At 35.1% G+C, this 23,850-nt stretch overlaps 1 protein-coding gene and 1 pseudogene across 6 annotated transcripts in view; one reads left to right on the forward strand and one right to left on the reverse strand.

Annotated features, from left to right (window-relative positions):
* ATRX (ATRX chromatin remodeler) overlaps positions 1-23,850 on the forward strand; it is a 249,016-nt gene that overhangs the window by 153,868 nt on the left and 71,298 nt on the right. For all 6 annotated transcript variants that reach the window (XM_030849631.2, XM_030849624.2, XM_030849626.2 and 3 more), the window contains 6 exons: positions 1,125-1,262; positions 2,796-2,971; positions 4,342-4,459; positions 10,290-10,420; positions 12,368-12,456; positions 12,587-12,759. In XM_030849631.2, the coding sequence (XP_030705491.1) occupies positions 1,125-1,262; positions 2,796-2,971; positions 4,342-4,459; positions 10,290-10,420; positions 12,368-12,456; positions 12,587-12,759 (825 nt within the window). The remainder of the gene's footprint in view (positions 1-1,124; positions 1,263-2,795; positions 2,972-4,341; positions 4,460-10,289; positions 10,421-12,367; positions 12,457-12,586; positions 12,760-23,850) is intronic.
* Positions 19,623-20,452, reverse strand: LOC115848725 (large ribosomal subunit protein uL16-like; annotated as a pseudogene).

Consider the following 23,850-nt stretch of genomic DNA (forward strand, 5'->3'; position numbering starts at 1 on the left):
CCTCATGAACACTGAATATTAGGTGGTAGAAATCATTTAAATCACTTGTGTAAGAGGTAATTTACAAAGCAAGATACATATTTTAGTTTTTAGAAAGTCGATTAGTAATTTAAAAATGTCTTACTATTCATGTAGCCCCATCTAAATACTGAATAGCAATTGTGTTATTTGATCAGGCATGCTGAAGCAGTTACTTTTGAAATCATGTAGAAGATGCATTTTCTATAATGCCTAACATATAGAGGATAATTTGACAACTGCTATTGTTTAAATCAATATTTAAGTAATTTGTGTGTATGTTAAGCAGCAAGCAAATTGTGTTTATAGGATACTTTAGCAAAGAATACATATGGTTATTTTCATAAAATAATAATATGTATTTCTTTTGAAAGAGTCACTCTCAGCTATGAGATCTTTTACAGCTTGGAAAGTGTTTTCCCCCCAACCCCAATACCCATGTAACAATCAGTTTAGCGGTCCTTTATCAGTTAAATTTTTCCCCAGCAATGGGTATTAGTTATTAGGAATAAGTCAAATGGGAAATACTACTTGGCCTATTGTGATTTACATATTATTTCTTAAAATGTAACTTTTGAAATTTGTCATTTCATGTATATATAAATTGCTCTTGGCCTCAGTTGATAGGTTTTTTTTATTTTTTATTTCTTTTTACATCTTTATTGGAGTATAATTGCTTTACAATGGTGTGTTAGTTTCTGCTCCACAACAAAGTGAATCAGCTATACATAAACATATCAGTTGATAGTTTTAACTTGATACATTAGTGCTGAAATGTATCTTTAGATACTGTTTTTTATTTGTAAAAGATATTATTTTTTTCAGATACCCCAGATCTCTTGGGATCTTTTCATCTGTGTGATTATTTCTATTCTTGCCTATTTTTGTACTCTCAGAGAACCTTAAGTACCATCCATAGTAGTACTTTAATACTCTAATAAAATTAATACTAGTGAGAGCCACATTAACCATATACAGATAAAATATAACTTATCAGGATGTTGTTTTATCTTTCCACAAGAGCAGCACTGTAAAATGATTAACTTAACTTAAATGGATTATATTTTTAGTTTTATTATATGTTAATTAAATGTTGTTTTTTCTAGGCCCTGACTTTGTTGTCTGTGATGAAGGCCATATTCTAAAAAATGAAGCATCTGCTGTTTCAAAAGCTATGAATTCTATACGATCAAGGAGGAGGATTATTTTAACAGGAACCCCACTTCAAAATAACCTAATTGAGTGTGAGTCAATATCTGTAGTTACGCTATAGAGTATTGGCATTGCCTCAGATATATTTTTGCCACATCGCCATCTGCCTATCTTTAGTTTATTCTAGTATAGTCTCTGACCATGAACTACATAGGTCCATTCTTAGTCTACTGTGAAAGTATACCATTCATTTCAAGTGGAATGGGGTTTTTTTGTGTTTTTTTTTTTTTTTGTGGTACACGAGCCTCTCACTGCTGTGGCCTCTCCTGTTGTGGAGCACAGGCTCTGGACGCGCAGGCTCAGTGGCCATAGCTCACGGGCCCAGCTGCTCCACGGCATGTGGGATCCTCCCGGACCGGGGCACGAACCCGTGTCCCCTGCATTGGCAGGCGGACTCTCAACCACTGCACCACCAGGGAAGCCCATCAAGTGGAATGTTTTATAAATATAAATGATAAACCACAATCAAGAGGTGTGCCATTATGAGTGTTCAAATACAAATATAAAATTTAAAGTATATGCAAGGTATCAGAAGTCTTAATGATTGCTTAAAAAATACAAATGCATTTGTGACTATTCAGGAGCTATTGTAATAAAATATATCCAGTTTTGGAGGAGGTACTGATAGGAAATTGAAAAGAAATGCTAAGCATGAAAGTTTTAGGAAGGTGGAGATTGGAGGAGAGCTATGTTGAATTGATGTCAGGATACAGTTTGCTGAGGCTGAGGATAGATGATGTGAACCCAGGGAAGTGACTTGTGAATTTCCCTTATTTTCATATGTGTGTGATGACACTAAAGAGGGAACATGAGTTACTCAGCAAATAACAAATTGAAATTTCCCATTGTAATCTGTTCTAATAGCTTTTTGTTATTTTTATGTTATTTATATTCTTTTGGTGTATTTATAGTTACTGTTTTCTGTTTTATTATTCGTAATGCTGGTTATTGTCTCACTTTGTCCTTGTTTATATTTATCTATAATATGTATCTATATTTTATCTTTATTTTTGTCTGTTCCAGTTTCCCCCTTTTCTGTTGCCCCATTTATAGACTGTTGCTCTGTTTCACATTGTGGTCCTGTATAGTATAGGGCAACTGATTACTCTGTTAAGGATTTCTGGAACTAAATCAGTTAATACAAAATTTGATATAGTAGTTTATTACCTGATTTTATTATTTTGATTCAGTATCTATGTTTTTTTCACGAGATTCCCTTGCTGACCATAAAATCATGGTTAGAATTATAGAGCAGTTGTTTTATACTCAGTATCTATTAAAAAGACTAGTGAGTTCAAATAAAATGTTCTTTGGTGTTTTCTTAAACATTCATGTCTAGAATTTTGGGATGGGTTTTATTTGAGTTTCTCATCTGATTTAGGTAATCCAGTTCTAAATCATACTGATAACCAGTATTAGTCTACACTCAGTTTGGTGTTCTTTCTTTGTAGCTTAATTGTAATGCTTCCATGGCATGCCTTTTAGACACGAGCATTTTATCAGAGAATTGTTCTCAGTTCTTTTAGCCATTACTGTTGTTAATGAACTAATATCTTCTTTCTTAGATCATTGCATGGTTAACTTTATCAAAGAAAATTTGCTTGGATCCATTAAGGAGTTCAGGAATCGATTTATAAATCCAATCCAAAATGGTCAGTGTGCAGATTCTACCATGGTAGATGTCAGAGTAATGAAAAAACGTGCTCACATTCTCTATGAAATGTTAGCTGGATGTGTTCAGGTACAAGTACATTCCACAGTAATAAAATATTGTTACTTTGGTATATTGCAATCTCAAAATGTTTTCTGAATTCAAACTTTGTGTTTTCTTTCTCCTTTCAGCATGTATCAATAGTTTTATAGTTAAATCTCTTTGCAGTCTCTTCCAAAGTTTATGCAGCATTGAACTTTAAAAAAATTGCCTTGAGAGGTTTAGAACATAATTGATTAATTCATTTGCTGGGTGTATAACTTCATGTGTTAATATGTTCATGTTTAGATTTTCTCATCCTTAAGATAGGGAGCATGTAAAAGGAACACAGCTATTATGATTAAGAAATTTCTGTGCTCACCTAATTCTATAGTATAGTATTCCAAGCCTCATTTGTTTGAAATGGTTTTAGGAAAGGCAATTATGAATTATGAGTGAAGCCATATTAATGTAATCCTGAAGAAACAGTTTTATTAATTCCAAGTACATACAGTAACCTTAATGGGCTAATAGTGTTGTTTACACATGGATCTTCAGTAAACCTTTGTTAAAATGAGTAGATAAGTATGTAGAGACTGACCAGTTGGTCAGTCTGCATTTTATCTTAGTTCTGTATTTTTCTTAAGACACTAGATATTAATGGTAGCAAAAAAGATGTAACAGATGAGACAGGCTATCATTTTGACTGAATATACTACCGTTACGTAAGGTGAAATCATCCTGTTTGTTCAGGTTAGCCAGAGGTACTAGCAGGTACTGTATTTCTGTATTACTGCTGCTACTTAGGCAGCGTTTTTCTTGTTTAGGTAGTCATTTGTATCTAGCACATTAGTGTTCTTTCTTTCCTGTTCCTATATTAAATGGTTTCAAGAGTGCCTATACTTGGCTTGTTTTCTCAGTTGGGCAAACATTCCCCCTGACATTATGTGTTATCCTCTGGCATGTTGGCACATCTTACCCAAAGGATAACCCAGACTGCATCAAACTTTGATTCAACGGTTTTACTGTATGATTAAAGCAAGTCTTTTTGCTAGCACTACCTACTATATCCCCTCCCCACCTTTTTTTCTTTTCTTTTTTTCTATATAGAGGAGACCATTTGAAAACCTAAATTGCTCACTTGGTAATATGGCCACTTCAATTTAAAACCTGCCTGGTGTGTTGCAGTATCTTTTTACCAGTGCGTCATATTGTATAGTCACATGAAATACATTAACTACAATTATATGGGATCATTGTGTGATTAAAGAGGGTAAATATGTTTAAGTAAATGTTTTCTTATATGTCTGGTACCTATTTATTTATGTACATTTTTTTAGTTGCAAGCAATGATAATTCTTAGAACAGTTAGTTACTGTCATATATTTAACTAATTTTCATTCTCTTTTTATTAATTGCAGAGGAAAGATTATACAGCATTAACAAAGTTCTTGCCTCCAAAACATGAATACGTGTTAGCTGTGAGAATGACTCCTATTCAGTGCAAACTCTATCAGTACTACTTAGATCACTTGACAGGTAACAAATACACTTAGCTTATTGTTTTCTCTCTTAAAGCATTCTTTTTCTGAAGAATGCTGTCTTGATAATTTCACCATGTCAGTTGTTCTTTTGCAATTTTGCATTTGCATAAAATGGGTATGTTTATATTGTAAAAGCACAAAATATTTCTAATTAAAAAAACTAATATCCAAGATAAATAAAATTCCGGTGTATTATTAAAAAATATCCAACCACATTAATAATAAAAAACCTGTAAATCAAATTTATGAAATCATTTCTTAGGTATCAAATTGACAAAGTTTGAAGGGAAAAAAAGGCAAAATACAAAGCAGCACACACATTATGTCCCAATGTTAACAGTAAAAATATGCACAAATGCCTAAAATACACAAAAATGTTAATAATAGCTTATTTTCTGGGTGATGACATTATGCAGAACTTTATTTTGTACTATTTTCTATGTGCTTTTTAAAAATACAATGAACAGATATTGTTTCATCATCAGTAAACTCGTGTGTTTGTGTGTGTCTGTGTGCCCAAGGTTGTCACTGTTCACAGAGCAAAACTTTAGTTTCTGTTTGGTCTGGAGTGATTTTTTTTTACTTGTTAGTCACTTTATTCTGGTACCTTTCCTCAGGTGATGTGCCAGATTTATTTAGGAGCTACAGGTTAGAAGGCACCCTTCAGCCATTGTGGATACAATAGTTGATCAAAAAATAATGGAGGGTGGAGGTGTATACACACATATTAGAATGATACTTCCTATCCTATCAATAGTTAAAGTAATACTCTTTGTGACAGCAGTGCATTTTAGAAAGTAGAATAATGATGATAGTCCTCAACAGTTGTTCTGCTTTGGGGAAAAGAGGATTTGAATGTTTGTATTTTATAGAAATGTTGTTTTGCTGTATTATAAAAACAATTTTCTGACTGACTTTTGGAAGGAGATCATTTCCAGCAAGGCATACAGTTTCATTTGTATAGTAATCATAAGCTATTAGATTTATTGTATCAGTACCATTCTGTTTTGAATGACAAAAATTGCAGACATGATTAAGTAACCAAATGTAGAAATTCCAATGAGAGAGAGAAAGAGAGGGATTATCAGACCTATCTTTCATTAATCTCTGAGTAATAAAGGGTACTAAATTTGGTCATTTAATATTTTCTCCATTTGAAATTTTGTTTTATTGTGAGGAATGTACTAGATGTTTTCAATTATTAAAGAATCAGTTGTCTCTAATAACCAACAGCAAAATGTTAATAGCTCATATATAGATATTAAAATGTACTCTTTTTGAGAGCAATGCAGTATTTAAGAATTAAAGGGACCTCATTCTTTGTGACTTCACTTGATAGGAGTATATATCTAAAGTACTAATTGCCAACGCTTCTAAACTCAGAAAGGTATAATTGCTAAATTATTATCTGATGCCATGAATCTTTCAGTCATGAGAATGTCTTGGGTTTTCCCCCTGCTAAATGTGATGTTTTATTTTCCTTAAAGTTAACCTGAGTTAATAGCCATAAAAGGCTAAATGGATTATATTAAAGGTTACTTTATCTTGATTCTCACTACAAACCATCAAAGTGTTTCTCCCAAAATGTCATTCACCTATCTCACTTGCATTTAAAATGTTTGGTATTTTTTCTGTTACATATTCCAGAAATTCTTTTGTTTCTATATATGACTCTTTTTATATTTGACTTGGCTTTTAAAAGTTCACATAAATTTTGCTTTTGATACTAGCAACAATTTGATGTTAATTTTAGTAGTGATAATTTATAATATATTTAATATTTACAGAATTAAAGTCATGAGAGGCTAAATTTAATGAATTTCAAGAAAATTAACATCCTCTTAATTTTCCTTTGTTCTCTAAAAAGTACAATCCTGCAGTCTTCCTTTTTACCATCAAGTGTCAGAAGTTTATATTTACATGTAAGCCTCTGCCTTCGGTAAACAACTTTAGGTTTTACAAGTGTGAATACTTAGTTTTCAAACAGCCTGATTTTAAGCTTAAATCAGTATTAAAATCCATACACTGTCTTAAGGAATGCAAAAATGGAGCACATAAAAAGACAGTCCACAAATTGGAAGAAAATATTTGTAAGTCACTTTCCTAAAAGGGGGATAATATCCAGAATATATAAAGAACTCTTACAACCTAACAACAACAACGAAAAACCAAACAAGCCAATTCAAAAATGGGCAAAGTTTTCAATAGACATTTCTCCAAAAAAGATATACAAATGACTGATAAGCACATTAAAAGATGCTCTACATCATCATTAGTTATTCAGGAAATGTAAATTGAAACCAAGAGATACCACTTCACACCCAATAGGATGACTATCAGATAAAGAAAGATAATAAGTGTTGGCAATGATAAGGAAAAACTAGAACCCTGGTGCATTGCTGCTAGGAATATAAAATGGTACAGCTCCTGTGGAGAAAGTAGTGTGGCAGTTCCTCAAAGAGTTAAACAGAGAGTTACCATATGATCCAGCAATTCCACTTCTAGGTAGAATTCCACTTTCAAAATAATTGAAAGCAAGAACTCTAATAGATACTTACCCATTCATGTTTACATAGCATTATTTCATAATAGCCAAAAAGATGGAAGCAATCCAAGTCTTCATCAAGTAATGAATAGATGAACAAAATATGATATATGCAAACAATGGAATATTACAGTCTAGAAAGAAATCCTGACATGAATGGATCCTGAAGACATCATGTTAAATGAAATAAGCCAGACACAAAAGGACGAATCCTGTGTGATTACACTTAGAGGTGACTGGAATAGTCAGATTCATTTAATGGATACAGAGTTTCTGTTTAGGATGATGGAAAAAAGTCTTAGAAATGGAGAGTGCTGATGGTTGCACAACATTTCAGTTATACTTAATGCCACTGAACTGTACTCTTAGAAATAGAGAACAGTAATATCCTTTTGTCTCTAAAAATGAATGGGTCTAAGTGCCACACATTAGAGGTTGAGTCAGTGGTTCTGGAGTAGGGCTCAGGCAGCTGCATTTTTATAAGCCCTCTAGGTGATTTTGATGTACCCTCTGCTTGAGTATCACTGCTCTAACTGATGCTCAGTATGATTGGCCATCAGGGAAATGTAAATCAAAGCCAGAACAAGATACAGGCATACCTCAGCTTCTTAAGTGTTCAAGTGAAAGGAAGACTTGCTTGTCATTATGTATTTACTTGCCCTTTTTTGTGCTTGTATTTCCAAATAAAGCCATTTGGCGTCAAAACATTTTTTTTTAGGATAGAATGATTCAATAATAATTGTCAATTCTCTTTTGTATAGAGAACATTTTTCTGTGGATGTTTATTTGGCTAACTTATTAATATATTCTTTTTAATGTGGTTCCCATTCCTCACAAAGAATAACAGCTCTAACACATATCAGTACTGTAGGTAGAGGAGACTTCAGTTTTTCCCCTTTAACATTCTACACTAGCCAGTTAGGCTTAAAAGTCTTATGAAATTTTTTTATAATAGAAGATGTTTATGGTATATACAAGAGTAGTTCCCACCCACCAAAATAAAAATTGACTTTTTAATCAGCCTTTCTTGGAGAATAAATGGTAGTTGTTTAGCTTACTTTTTTTTGAAATCTCTCATTTCTTCACATTAATTTAAAAAACTCATAAGGCTTTCAATATTGGATAGAACAGCTAGGCAGAAGATCAGCAAGGAAATAGAAGACTTGAAAAACACTTATGAATCAACTAGGCCTAACTGGCATCTGTAGAACAGTCTGTCCAATAGGAGCAGAATACACATTCTTCTCGAGTGCACATGGAATATTCTCCAAGATAGACCATATTTTAGAGCATAACACAAGCCTCATTTAGTATAAAAGGATAAAATCCACACAAAATATTTTCTTTAACCACATTAGAATGAAATTACAAACCAATAACTGAAGGAAAGTGAGAAAATTCACAAATATGTGTAAATAACATGCTCTTAAGTAACCAGTGAGTCAAAACAAGAAATCACAAAGGAAATTAGAAAACATTTAGAGGTAAATGAAAATGAAAACATAAGATACTAAAATAGGGGATGCAGGTAAAGCAATGCTTCCAGGGAAGTTTATGGCTGTAAATGCCTATATCAAGAAAGAAGATCTCAAATTTATAACTAACTTTCTACCTTAAGAAACTAAAATAAGAGCAAACTGAACCCAAAGCAAGAAGGAAGGAGATAATGAAGACTAATCAGAAATAAGTATAAAGGAGAAAAGGAAAACAGTAGAGAAAATTATTGAAACCAAAACTTGGTTTTTTGAAATAATCAAGATAATTGATAACTCTTTAGTTGTACTTACAAAGTAATAAATAGAGCAGATACAAATAACTAAAATCAAGAATGAAAGAGCATTACTACTGACCTTACAGAAATAAAAGAATTATAAGGGAATGCTATGAACAGTTGTATATCAAGTAATTAGATGCCTCATTTTCACAGCAATGATTTCTGTCATACACAGTGGAAATACCTCTATCAGGCAAAATAATCAGTATCAGGCTTTTATGCATTTTTATTCATATTTCATATCATTACTGAATATACTCTTGTCCCTCATGGAGACAAGACATTAATTATCAGTGAATTTACATCTTTTAAAACTGTGGACAGAAAAATGTTATTGCTTAAATGCTGTTTTTTAAAAAAGTCAGCTTTGGGCTTCCCTGGTGGTGCAGTGGTTAAGAATCCACCTGCCAATGCAGGGGACACGGGTTTGAGCCCTGGTCAGGGAAGGTCCAGCATGCCACGGAGCAACTAAGCCCATGCGCCACAACTACTGAGCCTGCGCTCTAGACCCCGTGAGCCACAACTACTGAGCCTACGTACCACAGCTATTGGAGCCCGTGCGCCTAGAGCCCATTCTCCACAACAAGAGAAGCTGCCACAATGGAAGCCTGTGCACTGCAATGAAGAGTAGGCCCCGCTTGCTGCAACTAGAGAAAGCCCGTGCGCAGCAACGGAGACCCAATACAGCCAAAAATAAATTTAGTAAAAAAAAAAGTCAGCTTTGTTCTTCTGTTTTACCCTCTTGATGATTTTGTCATATTAATGAAATGTGCATTCATTTAATTTTCACTTCATTTTCATATGAAAAATATAATTTTGTTGAAATTACTCTGGGCAAAAGAAATCTATTTTTTTCAACAGGAAAAATATAAGTTTTAGAAGTAGTTTTTTTGGTGTAAGAATAATTGGAGAGAGTTGCTAAAATACTGTATACAGAGAGTGGCTTTATCTAAAGCAGAAGTTTGTCATCTAGGGTCTATGGTTAGAATCTAGGACCTGAATAAGAAAAACCTGAATAAGAAAAAAATTACGTTTTCACTAACCTCTATCAAAAATACAGCATTTTTCCAATTATTAATATAGGCAACAAACCAAAGTAGTATTAGTGTTAATTGTGACTTTGTTACCAATAGAAATCAGAAATATTTCTATATATTATTGTCATTACCGATATCTCAAATTTACCTTTATCAATGCTTCAGAATTTCAGGCAGTTGTTAAAATTACTGCTGTAGTTTGTTATTTAATGCATTAATAAGGTACACATACCACTATATCAAAAGTTTGTTTTTAAACATCTTGATAATTTCTGTATAATGGGTTTCTTTTGTTATCCTATTTATTTTATATGTTTTGAAATTTTCTGAGAAAGAGGGCCTATAAGATTCTCTACATGGGCAAAGGAGTCCAAGGCACAGATAAAGTTAAGGCCCTAATTTAGAAACACCTTGGATGAATTAGAGAATTCTTATGTCTTAACATTAACTATTTTTTTCTTTTGATCAGGTGTAGGTAATAGCAGTGAAGGTGGAAGAGGAAAGGCAGGTGCAAAACTTTTCCAAGATTTTCAGATGTTAAGTAGAATCTGGACTCATCCTTGGTGTTTACAGCTGGACTACATTAGCAAAGAAAATAAGGTAAATCAACTAACCTAAAGTTGATCAAAAGGTATCTGTCGGAAGCAGAATAACTTTAGGAAAAAGGTTGATCTGTATAGACGTACTGTATATTCAAAAATTTTTTTCTTTTTGGTACAGTAATTCAACTTATTTTATTTCTAGTTAATTACTATATGTTTGAATGCATTGTGATTATGGAAGGAGTGTTAAATGTTAATCTTTTTTAAAGATTTTATTGAAATATAGCTGATTTACACTGTTGTATTAGTTTCAGGTGTACAGCAAAATGAATCAGTTATATGTATACAGACATCCACTCTTTTTTAGATTCTTTTACCATATAGGTCATTACAGAGTACTGAGTAGAGTTCCCTGTGCTATGCAGCAAGTCCTTATTAGCTATCTGTTTTATATATAGTAGTGTGTATATGTCAATCCCAATCTCCCAATTTATCCCTCCCCACCCTTCCCCATGGTAACCATAAGATTGTTTTCTATATCTGTAACTCTATTTCTGTTTTGTAAATAAGTTCATTTGTACCCTGTTTTTAGATTCCACATATAAGTGATATCATGTGATATATGTCCTCTAACTTACTTTACTCAGTATGACAATCTAGGTCCGTCCAGGTTGCTGCAAATGGCATTGTTTCATTCTTCTTTATGGCTGAGTAATATTCCATTGTATATATGTGTCACATCTTCTTTTTCCATTCGCCTGTCGATGGACGTTTAGGTTGCTTCCATGTCCTGGCTATTGTAAATAGTGCTGCAGTAAACATTGGGATGCATGTATCTTTTTGAATTATGGTTTTCTTCAGGTATATACCCAGGAGTGGGATTGCTGGCTCATATGGTAGCTCTATTTTTAGTTTTTTAAGGAACCTCCATACTGTTCTCCATAGTGGCTGTACCAGTTTACATTCCCACCAACAGTGTAGAAGGGGGTTCCCTTTTCTCCACACCCTCTTCAGTCTTTATTGTTTGTAGATTTTTTGATGATGGCCATTCTGACTAGTGTGAGGCGATACCTCACTGTAGTTTTGATTTGCATTTATCTAATAATTAGTGATGTTGAACATATATTCATGTGCCTTTTGACCATCTGTATGTGTTCTTTGGAGAAATGTCTATTTAGATCTTCCATGCTTTTTTTTTTTTTTCCCATGCATTTTTTGATTGGTTTGTTTGTTTTTTTGATATTGAGCTGCATGAGCTGTTTGTATATTTTGGGGATTAATCCCTTGTCAGTCTCTTCGTTTGCAAATATTTTCTCCCATTTTGTGGATTGTCTTTCTGTTTCGTGTATGGTTTCCTGTGCTGTGCAAAAGGTTTTAAGTTCATTAGATCTCATTTGTTTATTTTTGTTTTTATTTTCATTACTGTAGGAGGTGGGTCAAAGAAGATCTTGCTGTGATTTATGTCAGAGTGTTCTGCCTATGTTTTCCTCTAAGAATTTTTATAGTATCTGGCCTTACACTTAAGTCTTAAATCCATTTGAGTTTATCTTTTGTGTATGGTGTTAGAGAGTGTTGTAATTTCATTCTTTTACATGTATCTGTACAGTTCTCCCAGCACTACTTATTGAAGAGGCTGTCTTTTCTCCATTGTATATTCTTGCCTCCTTTGTCATAGATTAACATCTTGCATAACCATAGTAAAATGGTCAAAATTAAGAAATTAACATTGGGTTAGTACTATTAACTAAACAATAGACATTAATTGGATTTCATCAGTTTTTGTACTTACATCCTTTTTCTTTTCCTTGATTCAATCCAAGATTTCACATTTTGTTTATTATTCATATCTGTGACGTCTCCTTTATTTTTTCTAATCTATGATAGTTCTTCAGTTCTTCCTTATCTCATAACAATTAACTTATCCTTAAATGAAATAAACATTATTATAATTTCCAGTATAAATTGATATAAATTCTTAAAACATTCATCTTTTTTTTTTCTCTAGGGATATTTTGATGAAGACAGTATGGATGAATTTATAGCTTCAGATTCTGAAGAAACCTCCATGAGTTTAAGCTCTGATGATTATACAAAGTAAATTGAATACTTTTTGTGCCCTGTGTTGACATGTTTAAAATCCCTACTTGCTGATCATCCTCTAATAATTGGCACTTGTATCTTTCCTGTGTTTTCCTAATACTTTGAATTTGTTCTTTTTTTTTAGAAAGAAGAAAACAAAGGGGAAAAAGGGGAAAAAAGATAGTAGCTCAAGTGGAAGTGGCAGTGACAATGATGTTGAAGTGATTAAAGTCTGGAATTCAAGATCTCGAGGAGGTGGTGAAGGAAATGTGGATGAAACAGGAAACAATCCCTCAGTTTCTTTAAAGCTGGAAGAAAGTGAGTCTGATTAATGTTATGTTTATCATGGAACATTGATTTAGAAAATATCATGTCATTGTAATGTCAGTGCTTTTTTCAGTTATTAATTATCCTCACTGGTTGGCTCAAAGGAATATCTTTCCTCAGTTGGTAAGCATCTAGGATAATCAGATACAAGTAATAACAAATATTTGATGAATGTTGAATTACAAGCAAGCCATTGTGCTCTCTCTGGTATTTAAGAGGAAGGGAAAAAAGAAAAACTAACATTTATTTACATGTATATGCCTAAACTCTGTATTATTTTCACTCCATGTGTTAGCTAACTTAATTCTTGAGCAGCCTCGCAGTGCTGTTATCTTTATTTTTATAAATGATTGGTAGAAGTGGGATTCAGACCTAGATAGAGCCCATTTCCAACCCACCAGGGTAATATCACTTAACTACTATATAAATAAGTGGAAGCATTTCAGATGATAAACTATGATTACAATTCATTTTATACAGTAAAACTAGTTTCATTGGTTTAGTCTTTTTCCTTTTTAATTCTTCATAATCTATATTTATTGTCTCTAGGTTTCCCCTGTGTCAGGTACAGTTTGTCATATGTTTCGCTTTCTCTTTCTTTCTTTCTCTTGTGCATGAGTGTATACTCAGTGAAAGTCTTCCATTGAACTTCCCAATGGCTAAAGTTATCTTTACTCATATCTACATTTGAAGGTTTAGTGTTCAGGCTCTGTATACTCCTAGTGCAGCCTGACTGGGTGTTTAGGAACTCCAGTGCTGGGAACAGATATCTGAATATTTGAAATATCAAATATCTGAAAACAGAACAGTGTAAGTAACTCTAAATATGTGGCATTTGGGAATCATGGAGCAAAGCAGTAGAGACCATCTGAGAAGAGATGTGAATGCCAGCTAGGTGAATGATCCTGTGCACAGACGAGCTTAGCTGGTCTCAGGCCTGCAGCTGAACAAATTTGGTGATTCCTTGATAAACATTTCTCTCTTCAGTATCTCCTTGAAATAGACAGATGGCAGCCTAACCACAGACCCTGGCTTACTTCTCCTAGAAATCAGGGGAATAGTAAAACTTAAACTACAAAATTTCTTTTCTTGTTTTTCTCTCCTGTTACCCCATAAAGGCAGTTTATTATCAGCATTCATCTTCCAACTAGATTTAAAGTATGCTTTTCTAAGAATAGTAAAGGAATGGTTATAGTTTAATTTAAGGTAGTGGGAAGCTCCTGTTATCTCCTCCCCTGGTCTCCTGACCTGCATTTTCACTTAAGTTCTCCTCAGTCTCTCATCTCGTAATTAGAAATAAATAGCTTAAAGTTTATGTGTTCCTGGGAATGATTTTCTTAAAATATTCTTAATTTTTTCTCATAACTTATGGTTAAGAGAAAAGAGAGAGTAGACTAACCAGTGTGTCTCATACTGTGCTCTAAATGGATTACATAAAAGTATGCTGAGGTATTGATGTGTTCATCACTTGGAACTGTAGATGGGGTCTTATGCAGCTGGGTCACCTTCAGAAATGAATAGCATCTTCCAGTTTTCCTGGTGTGCTATTGTAAGTACTATTGCTTTCCATATATGCCATAATATGAAAAAATTTGAAAAGAACTGGAGAAGAGAGTAGGTTGCTACATGTTATGAACTTAAAAGCAGACAGGGAAGGCTGTGGGTTCCAAATGACAAACTTTGCCTACTTTTCTATTGTGTTTGTTTCATTTTAGCTCTGTGCAGTCAAATAGAAGTCATTCATAGATGGATATATTTTTTATTTATTGTAGCTATCTACATGTATAGTTGATCAGAAACATTTTCTAGAACAAATAGATGATAAAAATCTATTTTTGTTCTTTACATCTAGATTAACTCTATATAAGGCTGAGTAGATCATAATACATGATCATATATACCTGGTACTATGTAAGTGTTAAAAATAAATCACTTTTTCTTTTTTTTTTTTTTTTTTTTTTCGCTGTGCTGCATGGCTTGTGGGATCTTAGTTCCCTGACCAGAGATCCAGCCTGGGACCCGGCAGTGAAAGCTCCGAGTCCTAACCGCTGGATCGCCAGGGAATTCCCCTTGCAAATCACTTTCTTATAGTAAATGTAAGAAAACCTAAATAGGAAGTATTAGAGAGCCAAAATGTTGCACCTGGAAATTGAAATGGATATTAAATAAGTAGATGGCTATAACTGAGCTATGATTTTCACTGCATACTTCACTTTCACTTCAAAGAGTTTATGCTTAATTCTTTTGCGGTAGCTTTCTGAACTTTTTGAGAAGCAACACCTTGAATAAGTCATTTACGTTTACCTTACAGCATCCACATCTCTGTGTTTTAGTTTAGTATCGTATTAGGACATCTTATGATGAGGAAATGACTGTATATTAACTACTTCAAAATATTTGATTTATTATTTCAGCATAAGCATACCTTGTTTTATTGCACTTCACAGATACTGTGTTTTTCACAAATTGAAGGTTTCTGGCAACCCTGTGTTAAGCAAGTCTATCAGCACCATTTTTCCAACAGCAATTGCTCACTCCATATCTGTGTGTCACATTTTGTAATTCTCACAGTATTCGAAACTTTTTTGTTATTATTATGTTTGTTATGGTGATCTGTGATCAGTCATATTTGATGTTACTATTGTAATTGTTTTGGGGAGCCATGAACTACACCCATGTTAGACAGGCAACTTAATTGATAAATTTTGTGTTGTGTGGGTTCTGACTGATCCACCGACTGGCCTTTCCCTTGTCTCTCTCCCTCTCCTCAGGCCTCCCTATCCCCTAAGACACACAGTATTGAAATCAGGCCAATTAATAGCACTACAGTGGCCTCTAAGTATTCAAGTGAAAGGAAGACTTGCTTGTCTCTCACTTTAAATCAAAAGCTAGAAATGATTAAGCTTAGTGAAGAAGGCATGTCAAAAGCCAAGATAGGCCAAAACTAGGCCTCTTTGCCGAACAGTTAGCCAAATTGTGAATTCAAAGGAAAAGTTCTTGAAGGAAATTAAAAGTGCTATTCCAGTGAACACACAAATGATAAGAAAGTGAAACAGCCTTATTTCTGATAATGGAGAAAGTTGTTGTGGTCTGGATAGAAGATCAAACCAACCACGACATTCTCGTAAGCCAAAGCCTAATCCAGAGTAAGGCTTAGCTCTCTTCAGTTGTATGAAGGCTGAGAGAGGTGGGGAAGCTGCAGAAGAAAAGTTTGAAGCTAACGGAGGTTGGTTCCATGAGGTTTAAGGAAAGAAGCCATCTCCATAACATAAAAGTGCAAGGTGAAGCAGCATGTGGTGATGTAGAAGCTGCAGCACGTCATCCAGAGGAATCTAGCTAAGGTATTTCATGAAGGTGGCTACACTAAACAACAGGTTTTCAGTGTAGACAAAACAGCCTTCTATTGGAAGAAGATGCCATCTAGGGCTTTCATAGCTGGAGAGAAGTCGATGCCTAGCTTTGAAGCTTCAAAGAACAGGCTAAGTCTCTTATTAGGAGCTAATGTAGTTGGTGACTTCAAGTTGAAGCCACTGCTCATTTACCATTTGGAAAATCCCAGGGCCCTTAAGAATTATGCTAAATCTGCTCTGCCTGTGCTCTATAAATGGAACAACAAAGCCTGGATGGCCTCACATCTGTTTACAGCATGGTTTACTGAGTGTTTTAAGCTCACTGTTGAGACCGACTGGTCAGAAAAAAAAAAAGATTCCTTTCAAAATATTTCTCCTCATTGACAGTAATTCTAAAATATTACTGCTCTTGGTCACCCAAGAGCTCTGATGGAGATGTAAAACGAGATTAATGTTGTTTTCAAGCCTGCTAACACAACATCCATTCTGCAGCCTATGGATCAAGGAGTCATTTCAACTCTCAAGTCTTATTATTTAAGAAGTACACTTTGTAAGGCTATAGCTTCCATAGACAGTGATTCCACTGATGGATCTGGGAAGAGTCAATTGAAAACCTCATGGAAAGGATTCACCATTCTAGGTATCATTAAGAACATTCATGATTCATGGGAAGAGGTCAAAATATCAACATTAACAGGAGTTGGGAAGAAGTGAATTCCAACCCTCATGGATGACTTTGAGGGGTTCAAGTCTTCAGGGTAGGAAGTCACTGCTGATGTGGTGGAAATAGCAAGAGAACTAGAATTAGAAGAGCCTGAAGATGTGACTGAATTGCTGCAATCTCATGATAAAACTTTAATGGATGAAGAGTTGCTTCTTATGGATGAGCAAAGAGAGTGGTTTCTTGAGATGGAATCTGCTCCTGGCGAAGATGCTGTGAAGATGGTGGAAATGACAACAGAGGATTTAGAACATTTCATAAACTTAGTTGATAAATCCATTGCAGGGTGTGAGAAGATTGACTCCCATTTTGAAAGAAATTCTACTGTGGGTAAAATGCTGTCACACAGCATTGCATGCTACAGAGAGATCGTTCGTGAAAGGAAGAGCCATTATCGATTCAGCAAACTTCATTGTTGTCTTATGTTAAGAAATTGCCACAGCCACCCCAGTCATCAGCAGCCACCACCCTGACCAGTCAGCAGCCAGCAACATGGAGGCAAGACCCTCCACCAGCAAAAAGATTATGACTTGCTTCAGCGAGATGATGCAAGCATTTGTTTAGTAATAAAGTATTTTTAAATTAAGGTATATACATTGTTTTTTAAGACATAATGCTATTGTACACTTAATAGACTACAGAATAGTGTAGACCTGACTTTTATATGTAGTGGGAAACCAAAAAATTTGTGTGACTCGCTTTATTGTGATAATTCGCTTTATTGTGATGGTCTGGAACCAAACCTGCAACATCTCTGAGGTATGCCTGTGTTTTCAGAGTAAGCTTTATCAGTGAGCATTATATTTGAAAACAAACATAGAGTGGACTTGGATAGGTTACGGCACAGGAAGACCCTATGCTCACCTCCTCCCCTGAGCACAGTGATCTACACCTAAACACAATGCATTTTCTCTTGAAGAAGATCTGGGGGCTGAATGAACTGGTGCTGCCAATAGAAGAACCACATAGAAACTGGTAGGAAAGTCAGAGACATGGTATCCATGGGAACCCCTCCTCTTTCGCAGTGATCTACAGTAGGGAGATGGATTGCTGAGGGATCCAAATGCAGACACACTCACCCTGGGACACAGTGAAAAAACTTTAAAGGCACCTACAGTATATGTAAAGGAAATCTGTTTCCTAACCCTAGAGTTTCTGCCAAAATGACAGGGAACTGTTGGAGCCCTTGCCTGGGTAGGAGGCAGTGGTGATCACTATTGTTTGGAGTTCCCTCCCCAGACTCCTCCTGCCCCATATCTGCTCCAGCTCCAGCCGCCCCATCAAGGCAGCCTATGGCCCAGCACTCTTCAGGGACTGCCCCTGGACCAGGTCCTCTCCAGCTCCAGCTATCCTCCTAAGGCAGCCTTGGGTGCAGTACTTCCCAGGGGGCTACCTCTGGACTGGGCCCTCCTCCAGGTTCTGTGGTCCCACCAAGGCAGCCTCGGGCATAGTGGTCCCCAGGGATTAACCCCAACTGGTGCCCACTGCAGCCTCATCTGGCCTGGCAAAGTCTCTAGGCACAAGTAGTCTACACAGGGAATGTTCCCACACAAGGCCTCTTCTTCAAGATCAGGGGAGGTAGCTGTTTCACCTAATTTATAGAAACACAAAAGAAGATCAAAGTAACAAGATAGAGGAGTATGGTCCAAACAAAATAACAAAATAAAACCCCAGAAAAAAATAAACGCTAATGAAACAGATAAGTAGTTTACCTGATAGAAGTGTTCAAAGAAACAGTCATAAGCGTGCTCACCAAACTCAGGGAACGATTGGAGGAACTCAGTGAGAACTTTAACAAAGACTTAGAAAATGTAAGAAAGAATCAGAACTCAATACAGTAACTGAAATAAAAAATACACTAGAGGGAATCAGAAGCAGATGAGATGATACAGAAGGGATAAGTAATCTGGTAGATAAAATAGTAGAAATCACCCCATAAGAATAGCAACAAGAAGGAAGAATTTTTAAAAATGAGAGTTTAAGGGACCTCTGTGAAACATCAACCATACTAATATTTATATTGTAGGGGTCCCAGAAGGAGAAGAGAGAAAGGGACAGAAAACTTATTTGAAGAAATAACGGTGGAAATCATCCGTACCTAGGGAAGGAAACAGACATCCAGGTACAGGAAGCATAGAGATCCTAAACAAGATGAACCCAAAGAGACCCATACCAAGATACCTCATAATTAAAATGGCAGAAATTTAAGAATGAAAGAGAATTTTAAAGACAGCAAGAGAAAAACAGCTAATCATATACAAGCGAAACCACATAAGCCTATCAGCTAATTTTAAAGCAGAAACTTTGTGGGCCAGATAGGAGTGCCATGATGTATTTAAAGTGCTGAGAGGATAAAAACTTAAAGTCAAGAACACTGTACCTGGCAAGGTTATCATACAGACTTGAAGGGGAGATAAGGAGTTTTTCAGACAAGCAAAAACGAAAGGAGTTCATCACCAATAAACTGGCCTTACAAGAAATATTAAAGGGTTATCTTTAAGGGGAAAAGGAAAGATCACAACTAAAAATAAGAAAATATATGAAAGGAAAAAAAATCACTGGTGAAGGAGAATATATAGTAAAGGAATTGAATCAGTCACTTTAAAAAGCTAGTATGAAGGTTTAAAGACAAGTAGTAAAAAAAATCAGCTGTAACTGAAGTAAGTAGTTAAGGGATACACAAAATAAAAAGAAGTAAAATATAACAACAAAAAATAAAACGTGACAGGCGAGTGAAAAATGGAGTGCTTTTTTTGATTGATTGACAGACAGGAAAGTAGGATTTATTGGTGGGCATGAGCAAGGAATGGACAACAACACCAAGGCTCTTGTGAGTGCAGGGCCTGCCATTTGTCCAAGGGGCTGTGATTAAGGATGTATTTAACCCCACAGCCAACTGGGTTAAGTCACTTTTCTGCCACCACATGTTCAAATTCATCGACTTTAAACTTAGTAAATCCCCACTCTTGGACATGTGAATCTTCTGGTGGCCAGGGAACTTGAACTTGGCCCTGTATAGGGCCTCAACCACATGCTCCTTGTTCTTCAGCTTGGTGGGGATGGACATGATGACTTGACAAGTGTGTACTGTGGCCACTGTGCCCTGGGGCTTTCCAGAGGCACCCTACATACCTACCCAGAGCTTGTCAGCCTCAGCACAGGAGAATGTCTTGTTGATGTGGATGATGTAGAAGGGGTGGAGATGTGTTTGGATGTGAAAACCATCTTTGCCACAGCTTTTCACCATGTACTTGTTGGCAGAAATATGGGCAGCCTCCAGTGGAGAACTGCTCATACTCATTTGACACCATGTAGCCACAGAGTGGGAACTTTTGCCTTCTTCTACCCCAGGTAAAAGATGTGGATCTTGGCATCAGGGTCACCTTGGCAGAAGCAAGACTCTGGGTACAGATTGTTCTTACAATACTAGTAATACCAGGCATGGCAGCAGCCCATGGTGACAACAGGATTTTCAGAGGCATGCTGAAGGGAAAGAGCAAAATGTAGTGCTTTTAGAATGCCTTCAAACTTAAAGTGACTGTCAGCTTAAAATAATTGGGTATATATATATAGGTTGATGTATATACACATACATACATACATACATACCCATACACACACCTCATGATAACCACAAATCAAAAACACCTACAATGGATACACAAAAAAATAAAGAGAAAGGGATCCAAACATAAAACTAAAGGAATCCATCAAACGATAAGGGAAGAAATGAAGAGAGTAAGACTGGAACAGAGAAGAACTAAAAACACAACCAGAAACCAAGTAAAAAAAAATGGCAATAAGTATATACCTGCCAATAATTATTTTAAATGTGAATGGACTAAATGCTCCAATCAAAAGACATAGGGTAGCTGAATGGATAAAAAAGCATGACCCATCTATATGCTGCCTGTAGGAGACTCACCTCAGATCTAAAGACACACATAAACTGAAAGTGAGGGGATAGAAAAAGATATTCCATGCAGATTGAAAAGTAAAGAATGCTGGGGTGGCAATACTCGTGTCAGACAAAATAGACTTTAAAACAAAAACTATAACAAAAGACAAGGAAGAGCATGCCATAGTGTAAATGGAGTCAATCCAAACAAGAGGATATAACATTTGTAAATATTCATGCACCCAACATAGGAGTGTCTAAATATATAAAGAAAGTATCAATGGAAATAAAGGGAGAAATTGACAGTGATACGGTAATAATAGGGGACTTTAATACCCCACTTACATCAGTGGATAGATCATCTAGACACTAAATCGGTAAGGAAACACTGGCCTTAAATCTGGTATTTGACCGGATGCATTTAATAGATAAATATAGAACATTTTATCCAAAAGCAGCAGAATACATATTCTTTTCAATTGCACATGGAACATTCTCCAGGATAGATCATGTTAGGTCACAAAATGGAACATTGTCCAGGATAGATCACATGTTAGGTCACAAAACAAGTCTTAATAAATTTAAGAAGATTGGAATCATATCAAGCATCTTTTCAGATCACAGTGATATGAAACTAGAAATCAAGTACAAGAAAAAACTGGAAAAAGCAATAATATGGGGAGGCTAAAAATCATGCTACTAAACAAGCAATAGATCAACGAAGAAATGAAAGAGGAAATAAAAAAATACTTTGAGACAAATGAAAATGGAAACACCATTACAAAATCTATGGGGTGCAGCAAAAGCAGTTCTAAGAGGAAAATTTATAGTGGTACAGGCCTACTAGAAGAAATAAAAATGTCAAATAAACCATGTAAACGTACATTTAAAGGAACAAGAAGAAGAAGTAAAGGCAAAACCCAAAGTTTGTGAAAGGAACGAAATAATGAAGATCAGAGTGGAAATAACTGAAGTTGAGTCTTTAAAAAAAAGGAAAATTCAATGAAACTAATAAGTGTTGTTTCTTTGAAAAGATAAACAAAATCAAATATTTAGCCAGACCCATTGAGAGAGAGCTCAAATAAATAAAATCAGAAATGAAAGAAGAGAAGTTACAACCAACACCACCAAAATACAAAGGATCATAAGAGACTACTATGAACAATTGTGTGTCAACAAATTAGACAACCTGGGAGAAATGGATAAATACCTAGAAATGCACAATTTTCCAAGACTGAATCATGAAGAAATAGAAAATCTGAATAGATCTATTACTAGTAACAATATTGAATCTGTAGTTTAAAAACAAAAGTCCAGGTCCAGATGGCTTCACAGGCGAATTATCTCGAACATTTAAAGAAAATATATTTTCCAAAATATATTTTCCAAAAAAGTGAAAAGGAAGGAACACTTCCAAACTCATTTTATGAGGCCAGTGTTACCCTGATACCAAAATGAGACAAAGACACCACCAAAAAAATAGTCTACAGGCTAATGTCCCTGATGAACACAGATGCAAACATCTTTAACAAAATATTAGCAAACTGAATTTTAAAATGCATTAAATGGATCATACACCATGATCAATGAAATTTATCTCAGAGGTACGAGGATGGTCTAACATCTGTAAATCAATCAATGTGATATACCACATTAATAAAACAAAGGATAACATCAAATGATCATCTTAGTAGATGCAGGAAAAGCATTTGATAAAATTCAGCATCCATTTATGATGAAAACTTTCAACAAAGTGGGTACAGACAGAACGTATCTCATCATAGTAAAAGCCATTTATGAAAAACCCACAGGTAATATACTCAGTGGTGAAAAGCTGAAAGCTTTTCCTCTAAGATCAGGAGCAAGACAAGGATATGGATTCTCACTAGTTTTATTCAATACAGTATTGGAAGTCCTGGCCCCAGCCATTAGGCAAGAAAAAGGGAAAAAGCATCCAGATTGGAAAGGAAGCAGTAAAACTGTCACTATTTGCAGATGACATGATACTATATGTATAAAACCCCAAAGACTCTACCAAAAAACAATTAGAACTAATAAATTCAGTAAAGTTTCAGCATAAAAAAATATACGGAAACCTGTTGCTTTTCTGTACACTAGTAATGAACTAGCAGAAAGAGAAATTAAGAAAACTTTCCCATTTACAATTGCATCAAAAAGAATAAAATATCTAGGTTTCAATTTAACCAAGGCACAGGACCTATACTCTGAAAACTATGAGATATTGAGGAACAAAATGGAAGATGACACAAAAATAATGGAAATATACTTAGTGCTCATGTATTGGAGAGTCAATATCATTAAAATGTTGATACTACCAAAAACCATCTACAGATTCAATGCAATTCCTGTCAAAATACCAGTGGCATTTTTGACTGAATGAGAACAATCCTAAAATTTGTATGGAACAGAAAAGATCCCGAATAGCCAAAGCAATCTTGAGAAAGAACAAAGCTGGAGATAACATGCTTCCAGACTTGAAATTATACTACAAAGCTTTAGTAGTCAAAACAGTATAGTACCAGCACAAAAACTGACACATAGATAAATGGAACACAGTAGCAAATTCAGAAATAAACTGAAGCTCATATGTTCAATTAATCTACAACAAAGGGGGAAGGAACATACAGTGGGGAAAAGACAGTCTCTTGAAATAAAATGGTGTTGGGAAAACTGGACAGCTATATGCAAAAGAATGAAACTGGATCACTTTCTTACACCATATACAAAAAGAAACTCAAAGTGGATTAAGGACTTAAATGTAAGACCTTAAACTTTAAAATTCCTAGAAGAAAATATAGGCAGTACGCTCTTTGACATGGGTCTTAGAAATATTTTTTTTTGAATCTGTTTCCTCAGGCAAGGGCAACAAAAGTAAAATTAAACAAATGGGACTACATCAAAGTAGTCCCATTTGTTTAATGGGACTAAATGGAGAATATATTTACATGTGATATATCCCATAAGGGGTTGATATCCAAAATATATAAATAACTCATACAACTCAATATCAAAAAACAACCAGATTAAAAACTGGGCAGAGAACCTGAATAGACATTTTTCCAAAGAAGACATACAGATAGATGGTCAACAGG

This window comes from Globicephala melas, chromosome X (genome assembly GCF_963455315.2).
Source record: "Globicephala melas chromosome X, mGloMel1.2, whole genome shotgun sequence".
NCBI lineage: Eukaryota > Metazoa > Chordata > Mammalia > Artiodactyla > Delphinidae > Globicephala > Globicephala melas.